The sequence below is a fragment of the Sipha flava genome, unplaced genomic scaffold (genome assembly GCF_003268045.1).
Source record: "Sipha flava isolate LNK unplaced genomic scaffold, YSA_version1 217_pilon_pilon, whole genome shotgun sequence".
Taxonomy (NCBI): Eukaryota; Metazoa; Arthropoda; class Insecta; order Hemiptera; family Aphididae; genus Sipha; species Sipha flava.
Window position 1 is genome coordinate 1,034,914 of NW_020272843.1, and position 24,915 is coordinate 1,059,828.

The 24,915-nt window shown below is 28.4% G+C and overlaps 1 protein-coding gene across 3 annotated transcripts in view; it reads right to left on the reverse strand.

The window, feature by feature from the left end:
• The window catches only part of LOC112683025 (protocadherin-like wing polarity protein stan), a gene marked incomplete at its 3' end in the record, with an annotated part of 18,925 nt that extends 1,194 nt beyond the window's left edge, over positions 1-17,731 (reverse strand). Inside the window, 40 exon segments of one of the 3 annotated variants that reach the window (XM_025553864.1) lie at positions 938-947; positions 1,230-1,500; positions 1,598-1,831; positions 1,956-2,311; positions 2,689-3,087; positions 3,157-3,524; positions 3,600-3,815; positions 3,916-4,057; positions 4,567-4,717; positions 4,789-5,146; positions 5,212-5,351; positions 5,442-5,628; positions 5,706-5,915; positions 6,028-6,227; positions 6,308-6,491; positions 6,548-6,693; positions 6,755-6,880; positions 6,950-7,118; positions 7,220-7,489; positions 7,554-7,720; positions 7,779-7,933; positions 8,025-8,195; positions 8,519-8,625; positions 8,695-9,269; positions 9,333-9,507; positions 9,603-9,943; positions 10,013-10,441; positions 10,947-11,118; positions 11,180-11,374; positions 11,438-11,716; positions 11,788-11,976; positions 12,141-12,267; positions 12,346-12,853; positions 12,913-13,079; positions 13,254-13,570; positions 13,677-13,905; positions 14,421-14,704; positions 14,768-15,062; positions 15,132-15,219; positions 16,748-17,730. In XM_025553864.1, coding sequence (XP_025409649.1) covers positions 938-947; positions 1,230-1,500; positions 1,598-1,831; positions 1,956-2,311; positions 2,689-3,087; positions 3,157-3,524; positions 3,600-3,815; positions 3,916-4,057; positions 4,567-4,717; positions 4,789-5,146; positions 5,212-5,351; positions 5,442-5,628; positions 5,706-5,915; positions 6,028-6,227; positions 6,308-6,491; positions 6,548-6,693; positions 6,755-6,880; positions 6,950-7,118; positions 7,220-7,489; positions 7,554-7,720; positions 7,779-7,933; positions 8,025-8,195; positions 8,519-8,625; positions 8,695-9,269; positions 9,333-9,507; positions 9,603-9,943; positions 10,013-10,441; positions 10,947-11,118; positions 11,180-11,374; positions 11,438-11,716; positions 11,788-11,976; positions 12,141-12,267; positions 12,346-12,853; positions 12,913-13,079; positions 13,254-13,570; positions 13,677-13,905; positions 14,421-14,704; positions 14,768-15,062; positions 15,132-15,219; positions 16,748-17,105 — 9,465 coding nt within the window. In that variant the 5' untranslated portion in view covers positions 17,106-17,730. 3 annotated transcript variants of the gene reach the window in all.
• Positions 17,732-24,915: the final 7,184 nt, after the last annotated feature.

A 24,915-nucleotide genomic window follows, 5' to 3' on the forward strand; every position in this document is an offset into this window, starting at 1 on the left:
TTAAGATTGAATTATTTTTATTTAATATTTAGTTTAAGTTTAAGAAATAAACTAATAACTTAATGATAAAATTTCTATTAAAATATGCTTATTTATATAACAGGGTACTTTATGATAATATATTAGGTGTGTACACATGGTATTTTTAAATCATAGAAGAAAAAATTTTGAAAAATAAATATTAGTTATTCAAATTCAATAATTTTTCTACATTTATAATACATTTAAAAATCTATTCAAAGATTTTGTAGGATTTTAAAATGTTTTTTAGATATATTTTTAATATTTATAAGTTTTAATAGAATCTTAAAAGTGTACAACAGTAACATCAATTTAATCTTACACGAATATAGTAAAATAAAGTTATTTATCAGAAATTTTTTTTTTAATTTTTACCACTATAATACAATACTGAGTATTTGAATAAAAACATTTTTCAATTGTTCACAATTTTGTTTAAATTCATATTTAAAAAAAAAAAAAATGACAAAACTTTAATGATATCAGTCAATGTTCTCAATAATTTGTATAATTGGTAAGAGTACCTAAACTTGATGTTGAAATCACCAAGAGTGAAGTACAGAAAATAATTTTACTATATTCAATGTATATAAGAGAAACATACTTGTTGCCTAATACTAAACAATAGTTTATAATTAACGGATTTTATTTTAATTTTTAAATTAATCAAATGATAGATAAAATTTAAATAAAAATATACTTATGTATTGCAAGTAAAATGTATGAACATTTTTAAAAATAATGTCAATTATTTTTTTTAATACTTTTTCAATTTTTAATCAGTCTTAACAATAACAGAAATAAACAATAAGCATATATTCACTATATAATATACATATTATTAACATTACTATAATACTTGTCAATACTTATATTTTAATTCCATAAAACTAAATTAAAATGCAGAAAAACTTACCACTTCTTCACTGTAAAGTCCAAACACCATAGCAGCGATACAAAAGAAGAAAATAACCATTATATATCGTGTTAATATTATCAAGTTAATTGAGTATTAGCTGTTTATTTCTTAAAATTAGCAAAACAGATATTTTATTAAATAAGTGTAATTTTATAGTGATAGTAAAATATATTGTAAAGTGAATTTAATTTGTATGTGTATATGCCTTTATAATACTATTATATCAAAATAATGTTATACATAACATTAATAATATAAATAACAATAATTATCAAGCAGAAAAACTTACTCGGATTCCATAATTTCCTGTATACCATACTCATTTGTGTAACCATGTCTTGATTGTAAATTAAGAGTAGAAGTGGAAGCATGAGTAGATGGTGACACTGGTTGGCTATAAGCTCGAGCTGTTACAAACCTATTATCCACACTATGTAACGATCCATTTTCACTTCCTCGGTTAGTCATGGGAGGTGGCATAGAAATACCATATAAATCACTTCCTCTATGGTTATCACCATATATATCTCGATATGGTGAGTAACAATGATCTTCCTCAGCTACAAAATAAATTCATATTATTGAAAATTGATTGCTACATTACAAACTACTTCATTATTATTGAATTGTTTAAACTAAAAAATAAGATAAAATCACCTGTATAAGGAAATAAGTATTTGTCTCCAAGACTAGCTTTATCATCTACATCACCTTCTGATTCAGTCTTATTTAGAGAATTAAATGTTGAACTCTTATGGTGAAAACCAAAATGTTCATTACTTAGTAGAGGTGGTTCAAGAGACATCCGATTATTTATAACGGAATTATCTTGATCAGATATTGTAGATCCTGTCCAACGATGTTGTCCAACAGCATGGTCTTCTTCTTGAACTTAACATTAAATAAATAAGTAAAATGTTTTTATAAAATACATAAACATTTACACAGTAAAGTATAATTTTAAAATAACTTAATTAGCATTATATAAATTAAAAATATATATTGTAATATTTACCTGTTGGATAATGCTGACTAGTCCATCTTGGAGCATACAATGGTTTTAAATTAGGAAACAATTGAGAATTTGTAATTACATTGAGGGATGGAGGTAATCCTGGATCTTCATGTATGTTTGGTAAGAAAGGTGGAGGTCGGTTTGAAGAAACATTACTCCTACGACCTCTATGGCGAGAAGAGTTATCTTCATCACTACTATGAGAAGAAGCCAGGTCTAAACTTCTTCCTTCTCCTGATCCTTCAGAATCTGAATCTGATGTATGTTGAGTTCGATGAAAACTAGATGGTAAGTCAGATGTTGAATGGTCATAATTACTTGTTGTTGTTGATGTATTCCTTAATTGAGTATCACTTCTGAAAGAAAATACTAATTTAGTTAATATTCATTATATTTAAATTATAATTAAATAATAATAATTTTCAGTAAATATTTATTCAAGAAATTTATAAATAATTTTTTTTTTATTGTAAAACTCAATTTAATTAATTTTTTTTAGCTTAATTTCAACATAATTTCAATAACAAATAAAACAAAGCAAATAAAAGTATAATTACAATTTTTTTTTTAACCATATAGTATTATTTATTTATTTTTTTTTAAAAAAAAAAATTCTTAATTTTTCACTATTATCTCATAAGTTTTCATTAATTAAATATGAAATTTTATTTTAATATGCTAATTAACTACTATCAAAAGTGATATTGAATTTAATTAACACTAATTAAATTACCTATAGGGACTACTACTCGTCTTAGTTGTTGATCTGGAAGTGGTACTAGACATAGAAATACCAATTGGTCTTCTAACTCCATCTGGATTTGCAACTCCAGTATTACGATAAGACAATGATGATCTTATAGTTGGAGGCGATACTGCTCCAATACCAGAATCTGGTTCATTTTTTTCAGGTATTTCTTTGCCTATAAGCCTTAATGCACAGTGATGCACTCCACATCGAAGCTTAGCATTGGAATAACACAGACCCAATAGTACAAGCCAACCTTGACTACAAACAGCAGCACACAATGTATATGTAAGTCGTGTATCACGTTCTGATGCTACAACTACTTCTAGTAACCAGACACCAACTAGTATAGGCACACAGATCACTTGTACAACCAAAACACTCCTAAAATATTTAATTATTCGTAATTAGTGATTACATAATTTAAAATTGTAACTATAAATTAAATTATACCTTAGATTTCCGTAACCGAGCACATGATCTTTTAATGTAAACGCTGCTCTTATACAAAGAAGTAATACAATAACAGTGATAGCCACAGCAAGACAAGTAGGACCAATCAAACTCCAAATAACAGACTCATAAACTGATAACCAACAAAAATAGTAATTTCCATATTGGTTTATACGGACTCCAACTGATAAACTGACAATTATAGCTGGCAAAACATAACCAATACTGTGATAAAAACCCATTTGACCATGATTTACATCTCTTAGTTCAGTAAGCATTCGGTATAAGTGTAGAGCAGCCACTAAACACCAACCAATAGTTGCTAACCATAAATAATGCAAAGTTATAGAACAAAATTTACACCATATCTAAAAATAAAATAAACATTTATAATATCAAAAGCTAATCAAAACATTTAATACAAAAATATAAATATATATTACCTCAAAAGTATAGAGAGTTCCTCGTGTTTGAGTAGCAGCCAAATAAACACATTGTGTAAGAAGTAAACATAAAGCAAAATGTGAATAAATGGAACTAGTATTAGTTCCTGCACGCACTGCTACTAATAATACACATGTTACAATAAGGGCAATGATTGCTAATCCAAATGATATCAGAATTAAGAATAGTTCTAGATTTGAATATTCAACTATGTACTAATAAAAAAAAAATAATGATAATAATAGATTAAATTAAATTTTAATTAAATTTAATATTAAACAAAAAATTATTGATAGAATAGGGAAAATAAATTACATGTTCATCAACCACATCAGTAAGAACAGCATATGTTGATAGTTGATTACATGTACAATTAATGTAAATAGGATCCTTTTTCCACCAATCATCTTCTGGTAGTTCTGTATGGCAACCAGCTCGAGTCCATTCACCATTCAGTCTATATTCAAAATAAAAAATATGTAATTTAAAAAGTAATTTGTGTATATAATTTATATACATTACATACTAGGGATAAATAAAGTAACCTTTATTTTTAAAATTATTTAGTGAATTAATTATAATAAAATACTTAATGAATATATATGTATACAAATAAACTTTTATTTTAAATGGGATATTATTAAAATATATTATGTATGAATATAAAATTAGAAAATGTCCATAGTTAAAAATGATTAATTATATGATCATAAATTAAATAATATACAAAAAATTTTTTTTACGCTTGGGAAAAATGATAAAAAAATTAGTTAAATTTATTTTCAAAAGCACCACCAGACCAGTACTAATAATAATTTACTGTCTCAATCTACCAGTTTATCACACAAAAAAAAAATGTTAACAGAAAATCAAAATATTATTTTAAAATTAATATAATTTATCATAAAACTGTCTTGTGGCAAAGTAAAGACAATTGTTGGGTAAATATACTATTTGAAAACTTACACTCTAGAAGTTGACCACCGTACACATTGTGGATTAGATCTTAGCGTTACTGGATTTTTGTTTATCCAAATTTTAATACGAATTGGAGAATCTAAAGGTACCATATCAGATAATTCTGAAATTTCTTTACCATTCACATGCCGCTGTTTTCCTAAGTAAATTTCAAATTTTTTTTTTTATTATTATTAATCAATGTATTTTGTATGAAATTAAAAATCTTACTCTTTGGATTGTTCTGATTTAGAGTTGCAACTAATGAAATAACTGGAGATCCTACTTGAAGGTCTACAGAATATCTTTTTAAAACAGTATCATCATAATGTAAAGGTAACAATGCACCAAGTGTTCGATATTGTACATAGCCAACAACTGCCTCATTTTTAGAAAGTTGTCCCTTAGTTGTGGTCATTCCATGTTTTATTGGCTCAATTCCCAGCAAATCAATGGGCACCATTATTTGAGTGTGTTTATCAAATTTAGAATTATCCAGAAGATAATTATTATATTTTGGTAAAACAACTACAGGGCTACCCATATTTTTCAAACCTAATATTTCTGAACCAGGTTTTAAACTTAAAACCTAAAACAAGAACAAATTAAAAATAAATGCATTGGTTAAAATTCAAAATATAATTAAATATATACTTGTATAGCTGGTTGGAGTATAGATGAGTCAGGTAAAACTACTTTTTCTTCTGTTAATGCAGAAGTAGATAAATCTGGTTGCTCATGTTCAGGTTCAAACCCAAATAAACTCTCTGCTGACACTACATCCAAGCCAACAACTGTAAAGTTTTAATTATTATCGATATTCAATAAAAATTTTTACTGTCAATAATGATAACATTTTTAATAAAAATATAAATTACACCAACCAATATTAGGACTAACAACTTCAAATGGATCAGTATAAGTATCATGTTGAGTAGTAGATAAAGTAGCCACATAGTTATTAATTGTATTCATTAAATTAAATGGCCCTTGTGACGTCATACTATTAATATGTTTCCAATGGTCACTTTCATTTAAGTCTAACAAACGACTTGAAGCCATAATTAAATTCTAAAAATTATATTTTTAACTTTAAAATTAACTCAATTTGGATAAATAAAAATTATAAATATAGAATAAACACTAACCAGTATATAATCTTTATCCTGACTATGTGTCAAATTCAAACCCGACAAAGACCCTTCATGAGATAATAAATGTTGTACAAGTTGTTGACCAATAAGAACATCAGAACCATGGAGAACAGGAGTATTATTGACAGCTTTATGAAGACTAATAGCACCATTTACTGCAACGAATGTAGTTACCTTAATAGATTTGGTTTCTAATCCAATCAACTAAAAATAAATAAAGATCTTTATTTTTAAGACATCCTATAGAGTAGAATTGATAATTTGTAAATTTTAACAAATTGTACTCAATATTTAGTAATTAAATTTATATACTCACAAGTCTCTGAAGGTCTATAAACGAATTTGAAGTACAATTGAAAATATCAGGTGATTGCCATCCATCCAACGTATTAAGACATAAACGTGTCGCTTTGCCTTGAGAACCAGATGGACAGTTTTCAGTTACCATTTCTCCCCATTTTGCTCTAGGCCACCATATATTGCCAGCTGTACTTTTTGGACAGCCATCATATATAACTAAAATACATTAATTAAGAATATTCTTTAAATAATGGTTTACCAATAGATAAACATTTAAATGTAATAATTATATTCACCTTCACATCCATTTAACGTAACTTCAGCATAGGAATTTGGACATTGATCACATCTGAGACCAATCACACCAGGACGGCATTTGCATTGACCAGTAGTTTGATCACATGATCGGTCAAAAGAACCCACATTATAACATCCACATTCAAGACATTTATTAGAATTGAGAGGAGTATAATGATAATCCTAAACAAATATTTTAAAATAACCTATATATTCTAATAAAAATATAATAGTTTTACCTTGCAATAGCATTGTCCTGTAGTTTTGTTACAGTGAGGATTATAACCATTGTCTACCATGCAATTACATGGACCACAAACTCCTCGATGATGTCCCCACCAACTTATAGGACATGACTCTTTCAGTTCATTTTCACAGTAATCACCTGCAAAAATATTCCATAAAGAATTATTTTTAAATTATATAATCTTAAAAAGATAACATACCATTATATGTAGACGAATTACATTGACAATGATAACCACGGAAACTCTTTCGATCTTCAACACATAGAGCATTATTTTCACAAGGATTGGTATCACATACACTATCACAAGTAATTCCCACAAATCCTAAAAATGTGTGTAGTATTTATAGAAATAAATAAATGTTTTAAAATAATAAGTCTTAAAAATAACTACCTGTGTGACATCTACATGTATAATTATGCCACGAAGGAATACAATCACTATGTTTTGGACATTTATTACCATTACATGGATTATCTTGTTTACAATCTTCACTAACACGTATCATAAGTTCAGGAATTTCTAATACAGTAGTTCCTCCACTATGACCAATTCGAACATCCTAATTTTTGATTAGTTTAATATTTAATTAATAAATATATATATAAATATTCAATATGAGAAAATTAAAATACAATGATAACAATAAATGTTCCTGTTTACTTTAATACAGCCTTCAAATCCAGTATTTTCATCAACATTAGTTAAATCTTCATTAAAATTTCCTAATTGAATTTTTCCAATAAATTGACCTTGAAGTTTAGCATTGAGCGTTTTGATGGTAGAACGTATTCCATAATCTAGAATAAATTTTATTCCGCCTGTATTCTGCCATACAATTTCAAGATTATGCCAATCACCATCATTAATTTGCACATTACTAAATACTGCTTTTTGGCCATCAACGATATAAACAATGAAACCACTTTCCAGCTAAAAATGCATACAATTTATAAATAAAAATTAAAACCACTAATTTAAAGTAATGTTTACTAACATAAATTCGAGCAGTAGTATTTTGTCCTATATTCACAGAAATGACTGAAGAATCAGCTTTCTTAGTTTTAAATGATAATGATGTATACCATGGAAATTGAATAGTACGCAATAATGGATTGAATGCTACAATACCGTCACCAGAAAAATGCCAAAGAGCTTGTATGGCTATAACATAATTTCATATTAATATATTATATAGTATGAGAATTTATAATATAATTACCGTGACTACAGTTTTTTCCTCCCCACAATTTGGGACAGTCACATTTATATGTACCCCAGTGGTCAGAACAACTACCACCATTGAAGCAAGGAGTATCCACGCATAAAGATTTGCGTTCTGGACATCCAATGATGGTACCATTATCAGCAACAAAACTAAAAATAAAACAATTAATAAAATAAATTGACATTAAATTTTATATGATATTATTTGATTTTAAGAAAGTTATTTACAGTATTAACTAACCTATTCAAATCAAGAAGTTTATAGTCTATATATAAATCAGCAATGCATCCTATGAAATCTTTACTTTTTACTTGAAAACTAGTAGAATCTGGTAACATAGGCAATCCACCAATTTGAAGGGGACCAGTAAGATCCAAAAAACGATGACAACTTTCAGTTAATATTTCACATCTAAAAATAAAATAAATAATAAATATAATCTAAAATTTTCAAGTACAGTAGAACCTCAATTAACCATGCTCATTTATCCGAAAATTTGTAATTATATCAAAAATAAACAAAGACTGATTACTCCATATGTCAAGCTCAGATAATTTTGAAACATGACAATATGTATTTATATAACATAAGTTAAATAAAAATGAAATAAATAAAAAAAATTAATGTAAATTTGTTAAATAAGGCAATTAACTGTAGTTTTTATTTATTCATGTGATTACTCCTCACCATTACTCTGAATTGTTGAGGTTCTATTGTAAAATAATAATTGTTACCTTTTTTCTAAAACTTGAGTAGAAACATTAGCACAAGAATAACCAAGTTTTGTACCATATTTTATAGTTAATGGAACATCACAGTCATCTAAACTAAGTGTTGCGCTCTAAGAAGAAAATATTAAATACTAATGTAAATGTTATAATTTTGTAAATATAATTATAATATTACTCACTCGATTAATATAAGATACTGTGACAGAATGCCAAAGCCCATCATTTACTACACTATTAGGTGGATATGCAATTACATAAGTAATTTCAGATCCTAAAGAAAATGAAAATTGCATTCCACGACCACCTTCAATAAGTTCCAAGGCAATGAAATCATGACGTTCATTGTATCGACCATTATATAATAGCAATCCAGATTCCTCTAATGTTGCAAACTTTAAGGAAATATGTAACCGATTTCTTTGTTTCAAAGATGGAAAGGTCAAAAATGAAGATTTTGGAAAGCTTCGAGAACGCAGTCTACAAACTTCATCATAGTGTTCGAAAGTACCAGCTGGAGAACAATCATCACACAAAAATCCACCACTTTTTAATGGTGTACAAGTAGCCCCTGAATGACATATTCCTGGTTTGCATTCATCATGGTTTAAGTTGATTTCACAATTGTCGCCAGTAAAACGATGTGGACAAATGCATGAATATCCACTTTCTTTACTTCGACACTGACCTCCATTTTTACAAGGATTAGAATAGCATAAATCCACTTCAGTATCACACATAAAATATTTTTGACTCCCTAATTTGAATATACAGTTAGAATATTTAAAAATATAACAAGTTTAGATTAAGCAAAATATACCAGTAAAACCATGAGGACATTGGCAAGCAAATGTAGTTACAGGGTATATTGGCCTAAACAATACAGTGTCACTACTAATAAATGATGAAGCATTCCCAAACTTCAAAACAGTTAAGCAAAGTTCAAAATTCAAACAAGGTTCTCGAACACACAAATTATCTTCAAACGGTAAAATCTGAAATTAAAATAAATAATTTGATAATTAATACATTTTAAATAAATTAGTTAAACGTAAAATTTTCAAATTATCGAATTAAAACTCATAATTACCTGAAGAGTTGATAAACGAGTAAGTATTCCTCGATTTAAATAAACACGTTCTTGAAGATATTGAGGAGTATAAAAAACTCCATCTGGCTGTTTTGCTGAAAAACTTACATTTAAAACTCTTCCATCAATATCTGTATCATCTTGTACACTGAAAACATATATATTTTCTTTTGGGCATGGAATAATCGCAGCTAAACCAGATATGAAAAATTCCAACAACGGAGATAAAAAAGCTTCTTTAGTCATATCAGCTAATCGAACAGTAACTGAATTAAAAAGCATTTCATCAGTGACTAATCTTACTATTAGAGTCATAGTAGCTTTGATTTCATTTACTCCATCTAAAATAAATATAATTATTTTAACATATTATCCACGTTTAAAAACAAAACAAGATATAAATAATTTACCGGTAACTGATATTTCCATTGAAGCAATCTTGGGTACATTAGTATTTAGCTGAGGAGACAAGGTTAGCATACCAGTTGATTCATTTAATTTGACTAAATTAGCATTATTTCCTGATATTATTCGATAAATAAGCTTATCAGATACATCTGCATCAAATGCAGGAACTTGACCAAACACTCCAATAGGAAAATAATCTTTAAAGTTATTAAAAATGACTTGAAAATCTGAAAGTCTTGGGGCATTATCATTTACATCTGTTAAATATATAGTTAATGGAGCATCTGAGTGTAATGGAGGCGATGAAGCACGAACTACTAGATCAAATTTTTTTTTATTTGATTCATAGTCTAGTTCAACAGAAGTTAATAGTTCAGCTTTATCAACTCCAGGTCTTCTTAACAAGGAAAAACTGCTAGCATCATCTCCACCTACCAAGTTAAATTAACTCATTAATTATAATTATTTTCTTAAAAAAAAAATAAAAATATATTTAAGATTAATGAACACAATATAAAGAATAACTAAAGAACATTATTATAACTGTCTTATTTTGGTACATTTATGGGAACAATTTTAATTCTATATTTTTAAAATTAATGTAAATAATAATAACCTTTTAAACATATAATTTTAAAAGTTGATTAATTAATTATATATTAATAATATAATAAAATCAAATAGGATTATGTTTATTGAGTATTTTAACCTAGCTCTATTTCTTTGGACAAACAGTATTATAATTGGATGTTATTAAATTTCAGTACAAAATTACCAAAACTGTATGATATATTATGTGCAATATATATATATCTAAAAATAAATTTAATTAAATGAAAGAAACTTTTTTTCAAAAGTTGAAGTACTACTAATATATATTATATATATATATATATATATATATATAATACAATTATTTTCAGATATTTATATTACCAATTATAGAATATTGAACAATTGCGTTAGGCCCTTCATCTGGGTCTTTAGCATACAGTTCTCCAACAGTAGAACCTATGGGTGAGTTTTCAGGGATGTACATGACTAATTTGTCAGATTCAAAAACAGGTGGTGAATCATTTACATCTTCAATACGAATAGTAACAGGCACCTAGTAAACATTTAAATTATAGTATAATTTTTCATTCCTTATTATTATTTTATCCACTTACAGCTGTAGAAAGAGATGGTGAACCTTTATCAATTGCAAATACATGAATATTGTATTGAGGAATGCTTTCTCTATCTAAAGAAGTGGCAGTTCTTAGTATTCCAGAAGTTGGGTCAATAACAAAAGCTTCAACACCATCATCTAAAGCATATTTAATGCGACCATTCAAACCTGAATCTGCATCTGATGCACTAACCTAAATAATAAAAATACAATCAAATTAAATATATAAGGATAAAATAGTTAACAGTATTTATACTTGAAGAACACTAGTTCCAGTCAGAGCATCTTCAGAAACTGATCCATAATATGAAGCATTGAAAAACTGTGGTGCATTATCATTAATATCAGTAACTGATATTTCTATATCAGTAGTATCTGAGAGTGGAGGATTACCACCATCTCGAGCAGTTACTGTAAGTAAATATCCACTTTGAACTTCACGGTCTAATGCTTTTGTTGTGACAATAACACCGGTTTGAGAATTGATGGTAAACTCTGAGGCATCACCATAACCACTTGCTAAAGAAAAAGTAATCTAAAGATCATAAAATAGATAATTTAGATATTTATAGTTTTACTTAAAAGTTACTTAATAAGACTACTTACTAAAGCATTTTGACCAACATCACCATCAGTGGCTGAGACAACAAGAACTGTAGAACCAACTGGAGCATCTTCATAAATACTAGCAGTATAGGGTGCATTATCAAATAAAGGGGCAAAATTATTAGCATCAGTCACATTAACATATATTGTAGCAGTATCAAATAAACCACCAGAGTCAGTTGCGGAAACCTATATTGTTTTTAATAACAAATAATTATTAATATTAAATTAAATATGTAATAATGTTCAAATTATTCAATTGATTTCAAATCACTAATAAGTATATTAATTATACAAATAAAAATATCTCCTTAATAGAATAACAAACTTAACTAATATTATCAATTACTTACAGATAAAATAAAACGCTTTTCTTGTTTATAATCAAGTGGTTGAGCTACAGTAACTAATCCTTTGCCACTATGAGTTGCAATAGCAAATCTTCCTCTTAAATTTCCACTAACTATTTCATAATGTAATCTTCAAAATTAAAAAATAAAAGAAGAATTAATAATAAATAATAAAAGACAATTTTATAAGTATAATTTATAATAATACCTTGGGTTCTCATCTGGGTCAGTAGCTATGACAGTTGTAAGTGGGGTTCCTGGAGAGGAGTCTTCACTAATAACAACCTCATATTCTTTTGGATTAAATATTGGCTCATTGTCATTAACATCTTGAATAGTGACTACAACACTTGTTGTAGCGGATTTTGGTGGATCACCACCATCTTCAGCCACAACTTGAAATTGATATTTGGGATTAGTTTCTCTGTCTAAAAGGTGAGTTGTATACACCCAACCACTCTTTTCATCTATAGTTATTGGTAAGTTCTCAGTAGGAGCACCCTCAAAGTCTCTTGGAAATATTCGATACTTTAAAGCACCGTTTTCTCCTTCATCAGCGTCATAAGCTTGAACTCTAACAATACTATATCCAACAGCTACATTTTCTAAGACAGATTCTTGAAAAAGCGAAGTGTAAAATCTAGGAGGGTTATCATTCACATCCTTTACATTTACTAATAATAAAGTTGTATTAGACCGACTTGGATTCCCACCATCTGTAATAGAATACAAACTGTTAAGAAATTATTTTAGTTTAATTTACTTGATTATATACCTTGAGCTCTAATCATAATTCGATAACTTCGCATAGCTTCATAATCCAAAGATTTAACTAGTGAAACTTCTCCATTTTGACTATCAATAGAAAATTGTCCCTGAGTATTTCCACCAATTATGGCATACCTCACAACAGCATTCAAACCTTGGTCAGCATCAGTAGCTCTAAAATTATGTTATATTTTTAATACCTCAAATAGTTAAAATAAATTCATAATAAAAGTACCAAATTAGAGGTAAAGTAAAACTACTCATACATATTTATTATAAAAATTATATAATTAAAACACTAAAAAAATTAACTCTTCTAATTTATCTACAATAGCTATTGATATTTACTTAATTGTAGCAATAACTGGTCTTTGGTTAGGATTTAGGTCTTCAGCAACATTAGCAGTATAAGCTCGTTCTGAAAATTGTGGATAGTTGTCATTGTCATCCAATACTTTTACTACTAATGAAGCAATTGCTGAACGTCTTGGTGAAGGCGGTACTGCTTGATCACTTGCTTTAACCATGACTGTATAAACTTCACACACTTCACGATCTAAATTTCGCCTAACACTAACCATACCACTACGAAGATCTATTCCAAAAGTTTCATCTGCACTAGCATTCAAACCACCACCAGAAATACTTTCAATAGAATATTCAATCTAAAAAAAAAAAAAAAAATACATAATAAAAACTCAATTGTTGAAAAAATAACACATTTTGAAATTATTAATATAATAAAGTAAAAGTTTATATAATAAATCATACTTGAGAATTAAGTCCAATATCTAAATCTGTTGCTCGTATGGTAATAATTGTAGTTCCAACAGAAACAGATTCCCTTACAGAAGCTTCATACATTCCAGAAGCAGACTCAAATACAGGAGAGTGATCATTAGCATCTACCACATTTACTTGAAGTGTTGTAGTTGCTGTAGATGGATGAGATGTTGTATATATAGCAATGACTCGTAAATAATGTACATCCATAAATTCTCTGAAAGTAATTTAATCACACAATTTGGATTAAATAAATACGTTATACTTGTAATTTTTTTTTTTCAGTCTTAAAATGGAGTATATTATTAAAATAGTTGAAGTTACTATATGAAGAATTTAAAAAAATTTTTTACTGAAAATACATTTTTGTTGTAATGAAAATTTATATTATTATACACAATAAATAAAATGTAGGTCTATTATTAATTATTTAATATATATTATTTACCAGATAATAATGTAATTATAATATATAATAATATTAATAATAATAATTTATTATTACATTGATATTTTGCAACTGGTGGCATTATTCATGAACTGTTCACCAGTACTTTAAATAAATTATTAAAATACAAACAATATTTAAATGATAATAAAAATGGTTTTTCTAAACATGAATTAAGTTTAAGTGTGAATGAACTGATGAAAAGAATATTGTTTTTAAATTGTTATGGGTTTCTATACTAGTACTATTATGAATATGAATACGAAAAATAAATAAATACATACCTATCTAATGATACCAATGTTGTGACTAAACCAGAATTGGAATCAATGGTGAACATTGCATGTGATCTAGTATCAATGATAGGACTCATTTGGTATTCAATTGGATTGTTATTCGGAGGCATACTTCTTGCATGGACACTACAAACTACTGTGCCAGATGGAAGTTCTTCTGCCACACTAGCTACATATAAACTTCTTTCAAATTGAAGTCCACTATCAGCCATTTCTACTTCTCTACGTACACGTCCAGTTTCAGTTAAACTTCTTTTATGCCAAAGAATCATCTAAAAATTATTTATTATTAAAAAAAAAACAATTATTTTTAATTGTTAAATTAATTAAGTTACTTTAATATAATGTTCCGAAGGTGACACTATTTCACTATTGACATCACATTGATAAGATATCATAACAACGATAGACATTGGATCAAGTGTTGCACAAAAATTTTCAGCCACCACAAGATCGCCAGATTTTGACTCTACTCTAAATCTATTGTCACTTACATCCACATACCGTACTTTGCAGTCATTAAACACACTTTGAGGAATTACAGAAGGTCCAAGAGGTGCAACAAATTCACTTTGCCGCCAACATTTTTTGTTTAAGTCATCTGTAGTAATACCAAAGCCGGACTTGAGACTGTTGATTACAATTTATAAATTAAAATTTGAACTTTTTAATTTATTTTATGTTAATATGGATACTTACTTTAATTCTGATAAAATAACTGAAACTAATGTTTTACTTGACCACTTTTTGGCAAGTTCAATACGAGAGTTTAATAAAGAATCAATTTCTAAAAAAAAAATTTTTTTAACAATATATTTAAATTAGTATCAATATTTGGCATTTTTTTACTATAAAATAATCAAATATGATTAAAAAACAAGTACATTAATTTAAAAAAGTAATTTCAAGTATTTTACAAATTTAAAATCAAGTGTATTAACATATATTATATATTATATATTATATAACATAAATTATAAAATGGCAACATATAACATATATATAAAATAATAATAAACATATAAAATAGCAATATATAGTCTGAGACTTTAAAACATATGTCAAAGTGAGGAAGTTATAAAATAAATTTTTTATGAGGATCTCACAATAAATCTTATTTTTGTCAATCAAATTACAGAAATTTCCAAAAAAGAATTTACCTACATTTCATAATTAAGAACTATTATATTATCAAGAATACCTTTATAAAAGTATATAATTTAATAATAATATTTATTGAGAAAAATGTATCTATCTCTCTACCTTAAACTAACTGTATAAGAGCACCTAGAGTTGTACATTTTTAAATCATGAACATATTTTCAATTTATGTTATTCATTGGGAAAATTTCAATCTAAGCTTAATTTTGCTTAAAAGTACAAGTAATATAATGTAATGTGTACTTATATAAATATATTATATTACACTTACACTCATTAAATATTAAATTAAAGAATCATAATACATGAATTGAAGAAAAGTGAAATATAAATAAGAAGTATAATAAGTAATCAAATAAAAAAATATAAATTTTTTATATTATATGTAATATATACAAAATAAATATTAAAAGAAATATGAAACATTTACAAATACTTTAAAGAGAAATTATTATACTTCATTTTTATTAAACTGTAAGTAGAAAATTTAATTTAAAACAAATGTTATAACTTTTTATTTCAAGTAGCATCTATGATTTTCATATACTTAGGAAATTCTTATGGTCAAATGAAATAAGTTTAAAATTACAAATCAGTATAATAAATTAATAATTAAAAAAATAAATAAATACTAATTTTGATTTTTTTGGATTAAAATAAAATATATAATTAAAATGTTTAAAAAAAAAAGACTCTTAAACCATTGGTCTTGAGTAATTTCCTTTCTTTTCTTCTTGTCTATGATTAAGAAATCTGGCATAATAAACACAAAACTAAACACAACTGATACTTTTATTATACACTGATAATAACTAATGATGAGACAGGGTTAAAATGCCCAATAAATTGGGTTATACCCAATAATAAGATAATACCCATAGTTATGAATCAATTCATAATTATGCATTATATTTATAAGCCAGCTGGTCTTCAGGTTTAGCATTGATGATAATAATGAATGTACAATAATACTTTTAAAGAGTAGGTAATAGTTGTTATTTATATAAACATGAAGAATTCTAATGTTTTAATGAATCATGTTTTTCTACCATAACTTCAACATGTTATACATTTTATAAGAAAAATCAACAGTAAGTAAATAAAAAGTTTATAAATAGTCAAAGATTAATATTTTCAAAATACAATAAACTTACTGTTTTTATCACAACCCTTGATCACCATTCTCAGAGGTACAGACATGTACTCAAGAGTATCGTTAGATGTAGAATCTATATAGAACGTAAAAACGTCTGGATATTTGAATCCATCACACTCCAACTGCTGTTCAAGTATAACAGATCCGGTATAGTGATCAACGCGCAACAGTTTTGAAACAAAGTCACCACTCTTCTCCGGATTTAGTGCATACCGTCTGGCTGGTCGGTCATAGAACGGAGTGCCACCATCGAAAAGCACCAGGCCCGGCGAGTCGGTATCAGACACCACCAGCAGGTACGCAAACACGCTGCGGACCAGCAGCAACAGGGCCGCGGCTCCGTGTTCCAGCAACATTACGCCGCACAGTCGGACGGCTAAACACTCTAGCCCCGACTGTCCACCTAACTCGCCGCAATTGCGGTCAACCGAACACGGAGATCAGCTCTGCCGAGACATGCTCGGCTTCCATAGCGGTAGCACTTTCAGGAGACGTGGTTCAGCCGTGTTCCATCGGGACGTTTCGGTGTTCTCGCACTTTTACCCGCACCTTTTTGAAAATAGCATACACAATTGACAATAATTTTAAATCTTATCACTCCGGCACACAATCAACAGACGGAAAAGAGTACACTGCCGCAGCAGCTACAGCACTGAGAACGTTCTTCGGTCGAAATCAAAACGATAATGTTAATAAGCGCGCGCGAAAACGGTTAAAAAAACGACGCCGGCGGAAAGGTCGCACTACCGCAACAACGCCACTAAGTTTGGGAACCGTGGTGAACACTGGCCACTGGAGAAAAAGTGAAAAAATAAATATCCGACGACCGCACCGCCGACGCTGCTCCCCTTCACCCGTCCCAGACGAAAACAACAAACTACCAGTGCCGGGACGCGCCAATGACCGCGCGGACTGTATAAGTATTACTACTACACTTACTACTACTACTACTACTACTAGTACTATTCTTACTCTACGGAGTGGTCCGCATGTCTTTGTATTGTGCTGACTGCCGCCCGCTCACCCGCTCGCCCACCAACCCGTTCGCCGATCCCCTCCCGCCTACGCACCGGTCCTGGAATCAATCGGCGCGGTCAGGGGTTCCGAACGTGCGCACCGGAATTTTATAATTGTCCTTATCATTATCCTAATAATGCCGCCCGATCACAAAAGACAGTGAATTCGAATTGCCGCAAGGTGTTCCTTATCAATTAACACAAAATATAAAATCCGTTATCAATTAAATTTTTCTCTAAAGACCGCATTACATTTTTAGACCATATGCTCTTAACTAATATTTTAAAAAATGTTTAATAATTAATACCAACTATAGAACAGAAAATAGTTAATATTATAGACGCATATTTTTATGTTAATAAACAAGGTATACCTAACTACGATTTCCTTATGTTTTTTTTATTTTACTCTTCAGAATGATTTTTAGTAATTTAGTTAAATGGTTGTCAAGTATTGTCTTGCATCTTAAAATATTTGTACTTAACTGTTGATAAATGCAAGATATGAAATTTAGTAGGAGTAAATATGAAATAGATATTTCGACACTTATTCTCAAGGCCATCTTAAGCTATGCAGGGGACCATGGGCACCTGGAGCTTAGGGGTATTTTTAGTAAACCAAAAAAAGGTGAGTAAAAAAAAAAAACTTACTTTTTAATGACTTTTGTGTAGCCGTTAGATATGAGTTATTAATTTTAAAGAAAAACTATTGAAATAATGGAACGAAAAGTAAAATATACTTAATGCAATCGCACATAATTAAGCGTTCATTATTTATTTGACATTAACATTTTAACATTGCTATTTATCTAAAAAAATTTTCTGCAATTAATAATGACTTTTTTATAGGTAATCATATAAATACGTCACAGATTAAAATTCAAAGTTATAATTTATATTATTCGGGGTTCAAGCCAGATAGGGGCTCTGAGCACGTGCCCCAAGTACCATAGGGTAGGTATGGAACTGTCTATCCTTAATTTCATTGTATACATTGTATCCATGTGATTTAAAAAGGATTTCAAAATTTTAGACTTAATTAAAAGTAATTACATTTTTTATTATTGTGAGAAACCTCTTGCTAAAATAGCATACTTTCAGTATTTGGTAACTAAATTATCTAAGACTATTATTAATTTTAGATTGTGAAATTTGTCAAAAACACTATATTCAAAACAAATAAAATAAACTAAAATATATTTTATTTATATACATATATTATTTTAATTATAGCATTGAAAATACAAACAGAAAACACATTTAATAATGCAATAATTGCTTTAATTTAAATACCATATTGTCCAATCACTTAAGCAATAATTAACTTCTTGAAATAATATTAACTGAATTTATGAAAAACAATGAATAATTTACTTACATATTTAAATTTGAATTAGAACTTAACAAAAAAATAAATCGCATAAAATGATTTCGATTTTCATTTGATTACAATTTAAATTTAAATTGATAACGGATTTGTATGTATTGTAACTGGTAAGGAGTATATGACACCCTAGTGGCCATCTTGTAGCCATTCGGATTTGCTGTTTCTAGACGCTTGTGCCCAATCCTGCTTAACCGTCGATGGTTAAAAGCGAGAACCATCTAAGGTGTACAGGAAAATATGTGAGACCTGAGGATAAAGAAATAGTCCGTATTAAACAAGTTTCCGACTAGTCCAGTACATTGCGTACGATATAATTCGTGCTGACACTAAAAACTATTTCTGTTTTAGATGGGCTTACCCGCAGCAAGGTCCGTCTTTGAGAATTTTCACTGAATTTCTATAGGAGTTTAAAATATGTTGACCATAACGTTTAAACATTTGCCACAAATGTACATCGAAGGTTCTCTCTGCTTAGTACCACCAAGTTTCAAATAAATAGTTTCAGAATTGCTGAGTAGTTATTATGAAAACATAAATAATGCTTACCTATTTATTTTAAATTTAGATTTATTAATTTTTAGTATAGGGGGGGGTTGTTTTGTATTAGTATATTTTAGCATACCCAAACTTAACATTTTATGTTCACCTATATCATTAGCCCTTTTTCCTAAAAATACACATATGATTTATAGGTACAATACTACAAATCAAGCACATTGGTTTTTAATACTTCCCCAGTCATCCACAATAATACATATTATATTTTCATTATTTTAAAAAATGTTTGATAACTATAACGGTTTCAGAGTATAAAGTAAAATATCAGATAATTGATGCAGAAATGCGTCTTAGCCTACTTCATATGCACCAGTGCTTTGTATTGAGATTAAGCTGAAAATTTGAAATTTCAGGAACTTGATTCACTCTGTATATTAATTTTCTTCGCGATAGACTAGGCGCCTACTATACTATGTAATGTATTGTTACCAAAGGCCGGAAGTTCATGCAATCGCATGTTTTTACCCAAAGTCCCAAAAAGATACTAGATTAGTTATACATTTGAATCACGTAATTATGAATTCATAGTTGAATTTTTATTTTTACTTCCACATAAATATTTATTATTTTATTTTACACAAAACTTAGAATGTTTAAGAGAGAACGCGATATTTTTAAGGTTTTAAGAGGGAATGGGAAAATCAGCTCAAATATTCTAAAATAACTAAGGAATAACATTAATAGAAGCAATTTTAAATCCTTAATTACATATTAGAAAACACTAAAAATAATATCGAAGAAGAAGTATTGAATATACCCCACGCTCATTTATATTTCCCGCCTTTGGATCATAAATCGTAGATACTTAAAAAATTGAATGTTGCAAATTAACGAATAATTATTATTTTAATGTTCAATTTCTTTTATTACTTAAGTGTACAATTATTTTTAATGATAGAGTTAATTTTTTTCTCACTTTTATTATTATATTAATAATTATAATTTAAATTTTAGACAATTTTTCGAATAAGGTGAAGTAAGGTATTTTCATGGCATTTGAAATTTCGAAAAATTATTTGTTGAGCATATAATGTAATTACCTATTACACAATTGACTTGAAAATTACACTAATCTACACTAAATAGGGAATTATATTATAGGTTGTACAAGTAATATCACGGAAATGCCTGACACAAAAATACCTTACTTCACCATATATAATAATATTAATTGTTTATGATAATTTTTCTATAGTATTCACTCATAGTATTATATTATAGTATTTTACATCTAACATAATTTCTTTTAATAATAATGATTTGTATACACTTGATAAATTTACATACATATAATGGGGAAGGGAAGTAAAAAATAAAGTCTCCTATATATCTGAATATAAAAAATGTAATTTAAATTCTTGAACCTACAGAGTTATTAACTCTTTTAAACTTTTAATGCTTTATAGTTCTATTATATTAAAGAGGGTTCTAACTCTTACGGTCCTCTAAATTAGTAGTTGTTTAGTAACTATTTTGTAAATAGAACTAATAGTTGAGTATACTGAACATATATTTGGATTTTAAATTAAAATAAGATACAAACAGAAATTTAAAATCGATTGTTTATCATTATACTTTTTGATATAGATTGTATTATTCTTATTACTATTTACTATTTCGGGTATTAAAACGCCTAAGACAGTAAGAAGATAAATTCGATTAATGTGATGTAATATATCATGTAGATATAATATTTATTGGTTATTTTTCTATTAGCTAAGTACTAAACTCTACTAACTTTACCAAGCTACTAACACTCTATTCACTAACGGAATTGTATCCATACAGATGTTAACAGTATTTAGCCATTTCCATAGATATATGTTTTAACTTAAAATTTAAAAATTATGATTTGAAAAATAGTTCTTCCCTTTTTTACTACTAAAATTACATATTAGATTTCAATAAGAAGTAAATAGTTTTATTTAAGTGAATTAATAATATAACAACAAAACAAAACAAAACAAATTATATAGCCTTATACCCGTTTAAATATGTTGATTGAGGATTTTTTTCACAATTTTTTAGTCGCATATTTGAAATGTATATAATTGGGCATGCATGATTAACCAATTTTAAGCGCACGAATTTCCGGAACTGAGTTACTATTATAAAATACTAAACATATATTATTATACCGCGCCCATCACTGAAAAACGTGTCAATAATGGAATGTCGATAAACGACAAAATGTGTATGAAAACCGTGATGTATTTATGTTTTTTTCATAATTAGCTTTTGTAACACGTCCCAAAAAATATATATTAGTTATTTATTAGCAGAAGTTTCATTTCTTATGCAAAAATACTAAACTGTAGCAACCAGTACAACAGATCTGAATCTGACTAAGGGTTTGAAGGACATTTAGAAAAAATACTCTCCAACCCATTAAACATTTCCTGAAAGTAATTTTTATGTTTTAAAATAACATATGAAATCAATAAAAAAGGCAAAACAAAAGCTTTGTTTCAATGGATAAAAACTTTGTAGGTTGTAGCAAGCAATATTATATAGTACCTATTTATTTATTTATATTCCATAAAAAAATTAAGACGGCGTGATACACTATGCTAATACGAACGATTTAATGACCAAAATTAAAAAGTTTACCCCGGGTGACGTCATTCACCTTCAAATCCATCACTTACTGACGCAGTATTATTACTTAAATAGAAATACAGTAAGTCCTCGTTTAATGTCGCCTCATTTAGCGTTGTTTCACTATTGCGTCGTAAAAGTTTAAGTCCTTATGTTTCGTTTAACACTGCTACGGTTTCAGTATAACGTCGTTTTTAATATGCGTGTTCATCAAATTATTGTTATATTTGTATAAATTTCATATAAAAGTAAGTAATTTAATATGGTCGACCTTTTTCAGATAATACATAATGTTATCGTTTTTATTGATGTACTTATCATACGAGAGTACAATTTGTATTTGTTTTAAGTAATACTATGTACTTCGTAATCGTTTTTCATTTTATTGATGTTTAATTGTTTCACGACACTTTTTGCAGTCTTTTATGCTGTCTGTACAAATACGAATTATTTAAGTGTTGCATAGTATTTATTAATCAATAAATTAATAATAAAGAATAAAATAATTAAATTGTGCAATTATAATAACTATAATAATACATACATACATTGTTACTTATTGGCAGGAACCCATTATAATAAAGTGTATGTAAAAAGTGTTTCACTTAACGTTTTTTCGGTTAACGTTGTATTTTTCAGGAACCTAATCTTCACGTTAAACGAGGACTTACTATAAATTAGCTGCGAAAACTAGACAAAGAATGATTTACCCTTATAAAGTTCGTTTTAATTTTACGTTATATTTTTTTTGGGTAACGAAATAAGTAAGTACAGACAATATATTTAGTGTACAGTAATCGTTTAAAAACACTGAACAAAAGTATTTACTTATTTGCATATATATATATATATATATATATATGTATTATTTATAACGGACTCGAGAAGAAAAAGACTGGACAATATACTAATAGAAGCGTAGGGCGAAGTGAGGTATTTTCAAGGCATAGGCAATTTCGTGAAATTATTTGTTAAACGCATAATATAATTCCCTATTACACGATTGACTTGAAAATTACATTGATCCTTAAAATGACTGTTTAAGGATCAATGTAATTTTCTAGTCAATCGTGTAATAGGGAATCACATTATACGTTCAACAAATAGTATCATAAAATTGCCTTTGTCACGAAAATACCTTACTTCATTCAATGTATAGATAACAACAAAAGACACGCAGGGTGAAATGTCCAGTTATTAAGCAACCTCCGGTAATTGCATTTAAAACTAATGTTTTAAACTAAATTAAATTAGATATATAATTTATTATATAAAAAAGTTATTTTCAATATTAAATATAATGAGTATACAACTACAGTTTGATAGTTGACATGTGATCGTATGCTGTGTTCAACCACTAGGATATCCACTTAGAATTTGGTCTTACATGATTTTCTTAATATCTATTTAAAAATAAAACAGATGTACCAAGTCTTCAAGTCTAAACTGTATAAATATAAAATTGAAAACCAATTTATGAATACATAATAGCAAACATATTCTCAGCTGTTAATCCACTGCTCAGTTCACTCGGTGGCATCAAGAAACGAAATTTACGCAGTAAATTTATGTCACCCAATTCTCATCCCACTTCACTATGATTTGTGCAGGCTTTCAAGTGTACACTTACACGATTCATGTATATTTCCCGTAAATATTTGTCTCATCGGCACCACGTTTTATCATATTGTTGGCGTCGAACTTGGCATGTAGGTAATACGATATTAATTAGGATACGATATGTGTAACATAATTATATAGGCGTGAGCGGAACATTGCAGTGCAAACGCTCAAATTACGTATTAACAATGAGTTGGCTAACCTAACCTAACCCAACTTTTTTATAACATTTTTTTTGTAATCCTTTAATATTAAAATTTATTTTACACGGCTTATATTGCATACAACCATGTATGCGTAATGTAGCATTTACTATTTATCACATCGGTGCAGTATATATTACAGGAGCGCATGGTTCAGTGAGTTTTTACTCCATTAGCTTTATAACATTTCAATACATTATTATTACTATTATTATATAATATTGATTATGACTAAGCCCGTTGAGGGTGCAACTGCATACTCCGCATCAACCGTGCGCACGCTTATATGAATATATAAATGATAACAACGTGGGCATACGTACGCGACCGATCGATATTTTGCGCTCGCGATTTCGGCATCGCCGCAAGGGGTCGGTCGTCGTGACGTGTCACGTTCTGCTGACGGCGACTGCGACGACGCGCCGGGGGATAGGTACGGGAGAAAGCGCACGATACCGTTCTGTTTTCAGACATGCGACTCCCCCGTGAGACGGACGACTTTTACTCGACCGCGAGAATAACTGATATCCCAGGTACATGTAGAGTGCAGTGACGTACCCAAAGAGGAGGAGGAGGAAGGACGGGAGGTGAACTTATAATTATTATTATTAAGAGTATGCATTTTTATCCGTCGAACCGCGAACCGAATACGCGCGTAAACGCATCTATTCAAATAGCTTTCCATTATTTTTCTTACTATGTGCACAACAAAATTATTAATATTCTTATGAATGATTATACATTAATAATGTTTAATTAAAATCGCAAAAATAATATCGACTCC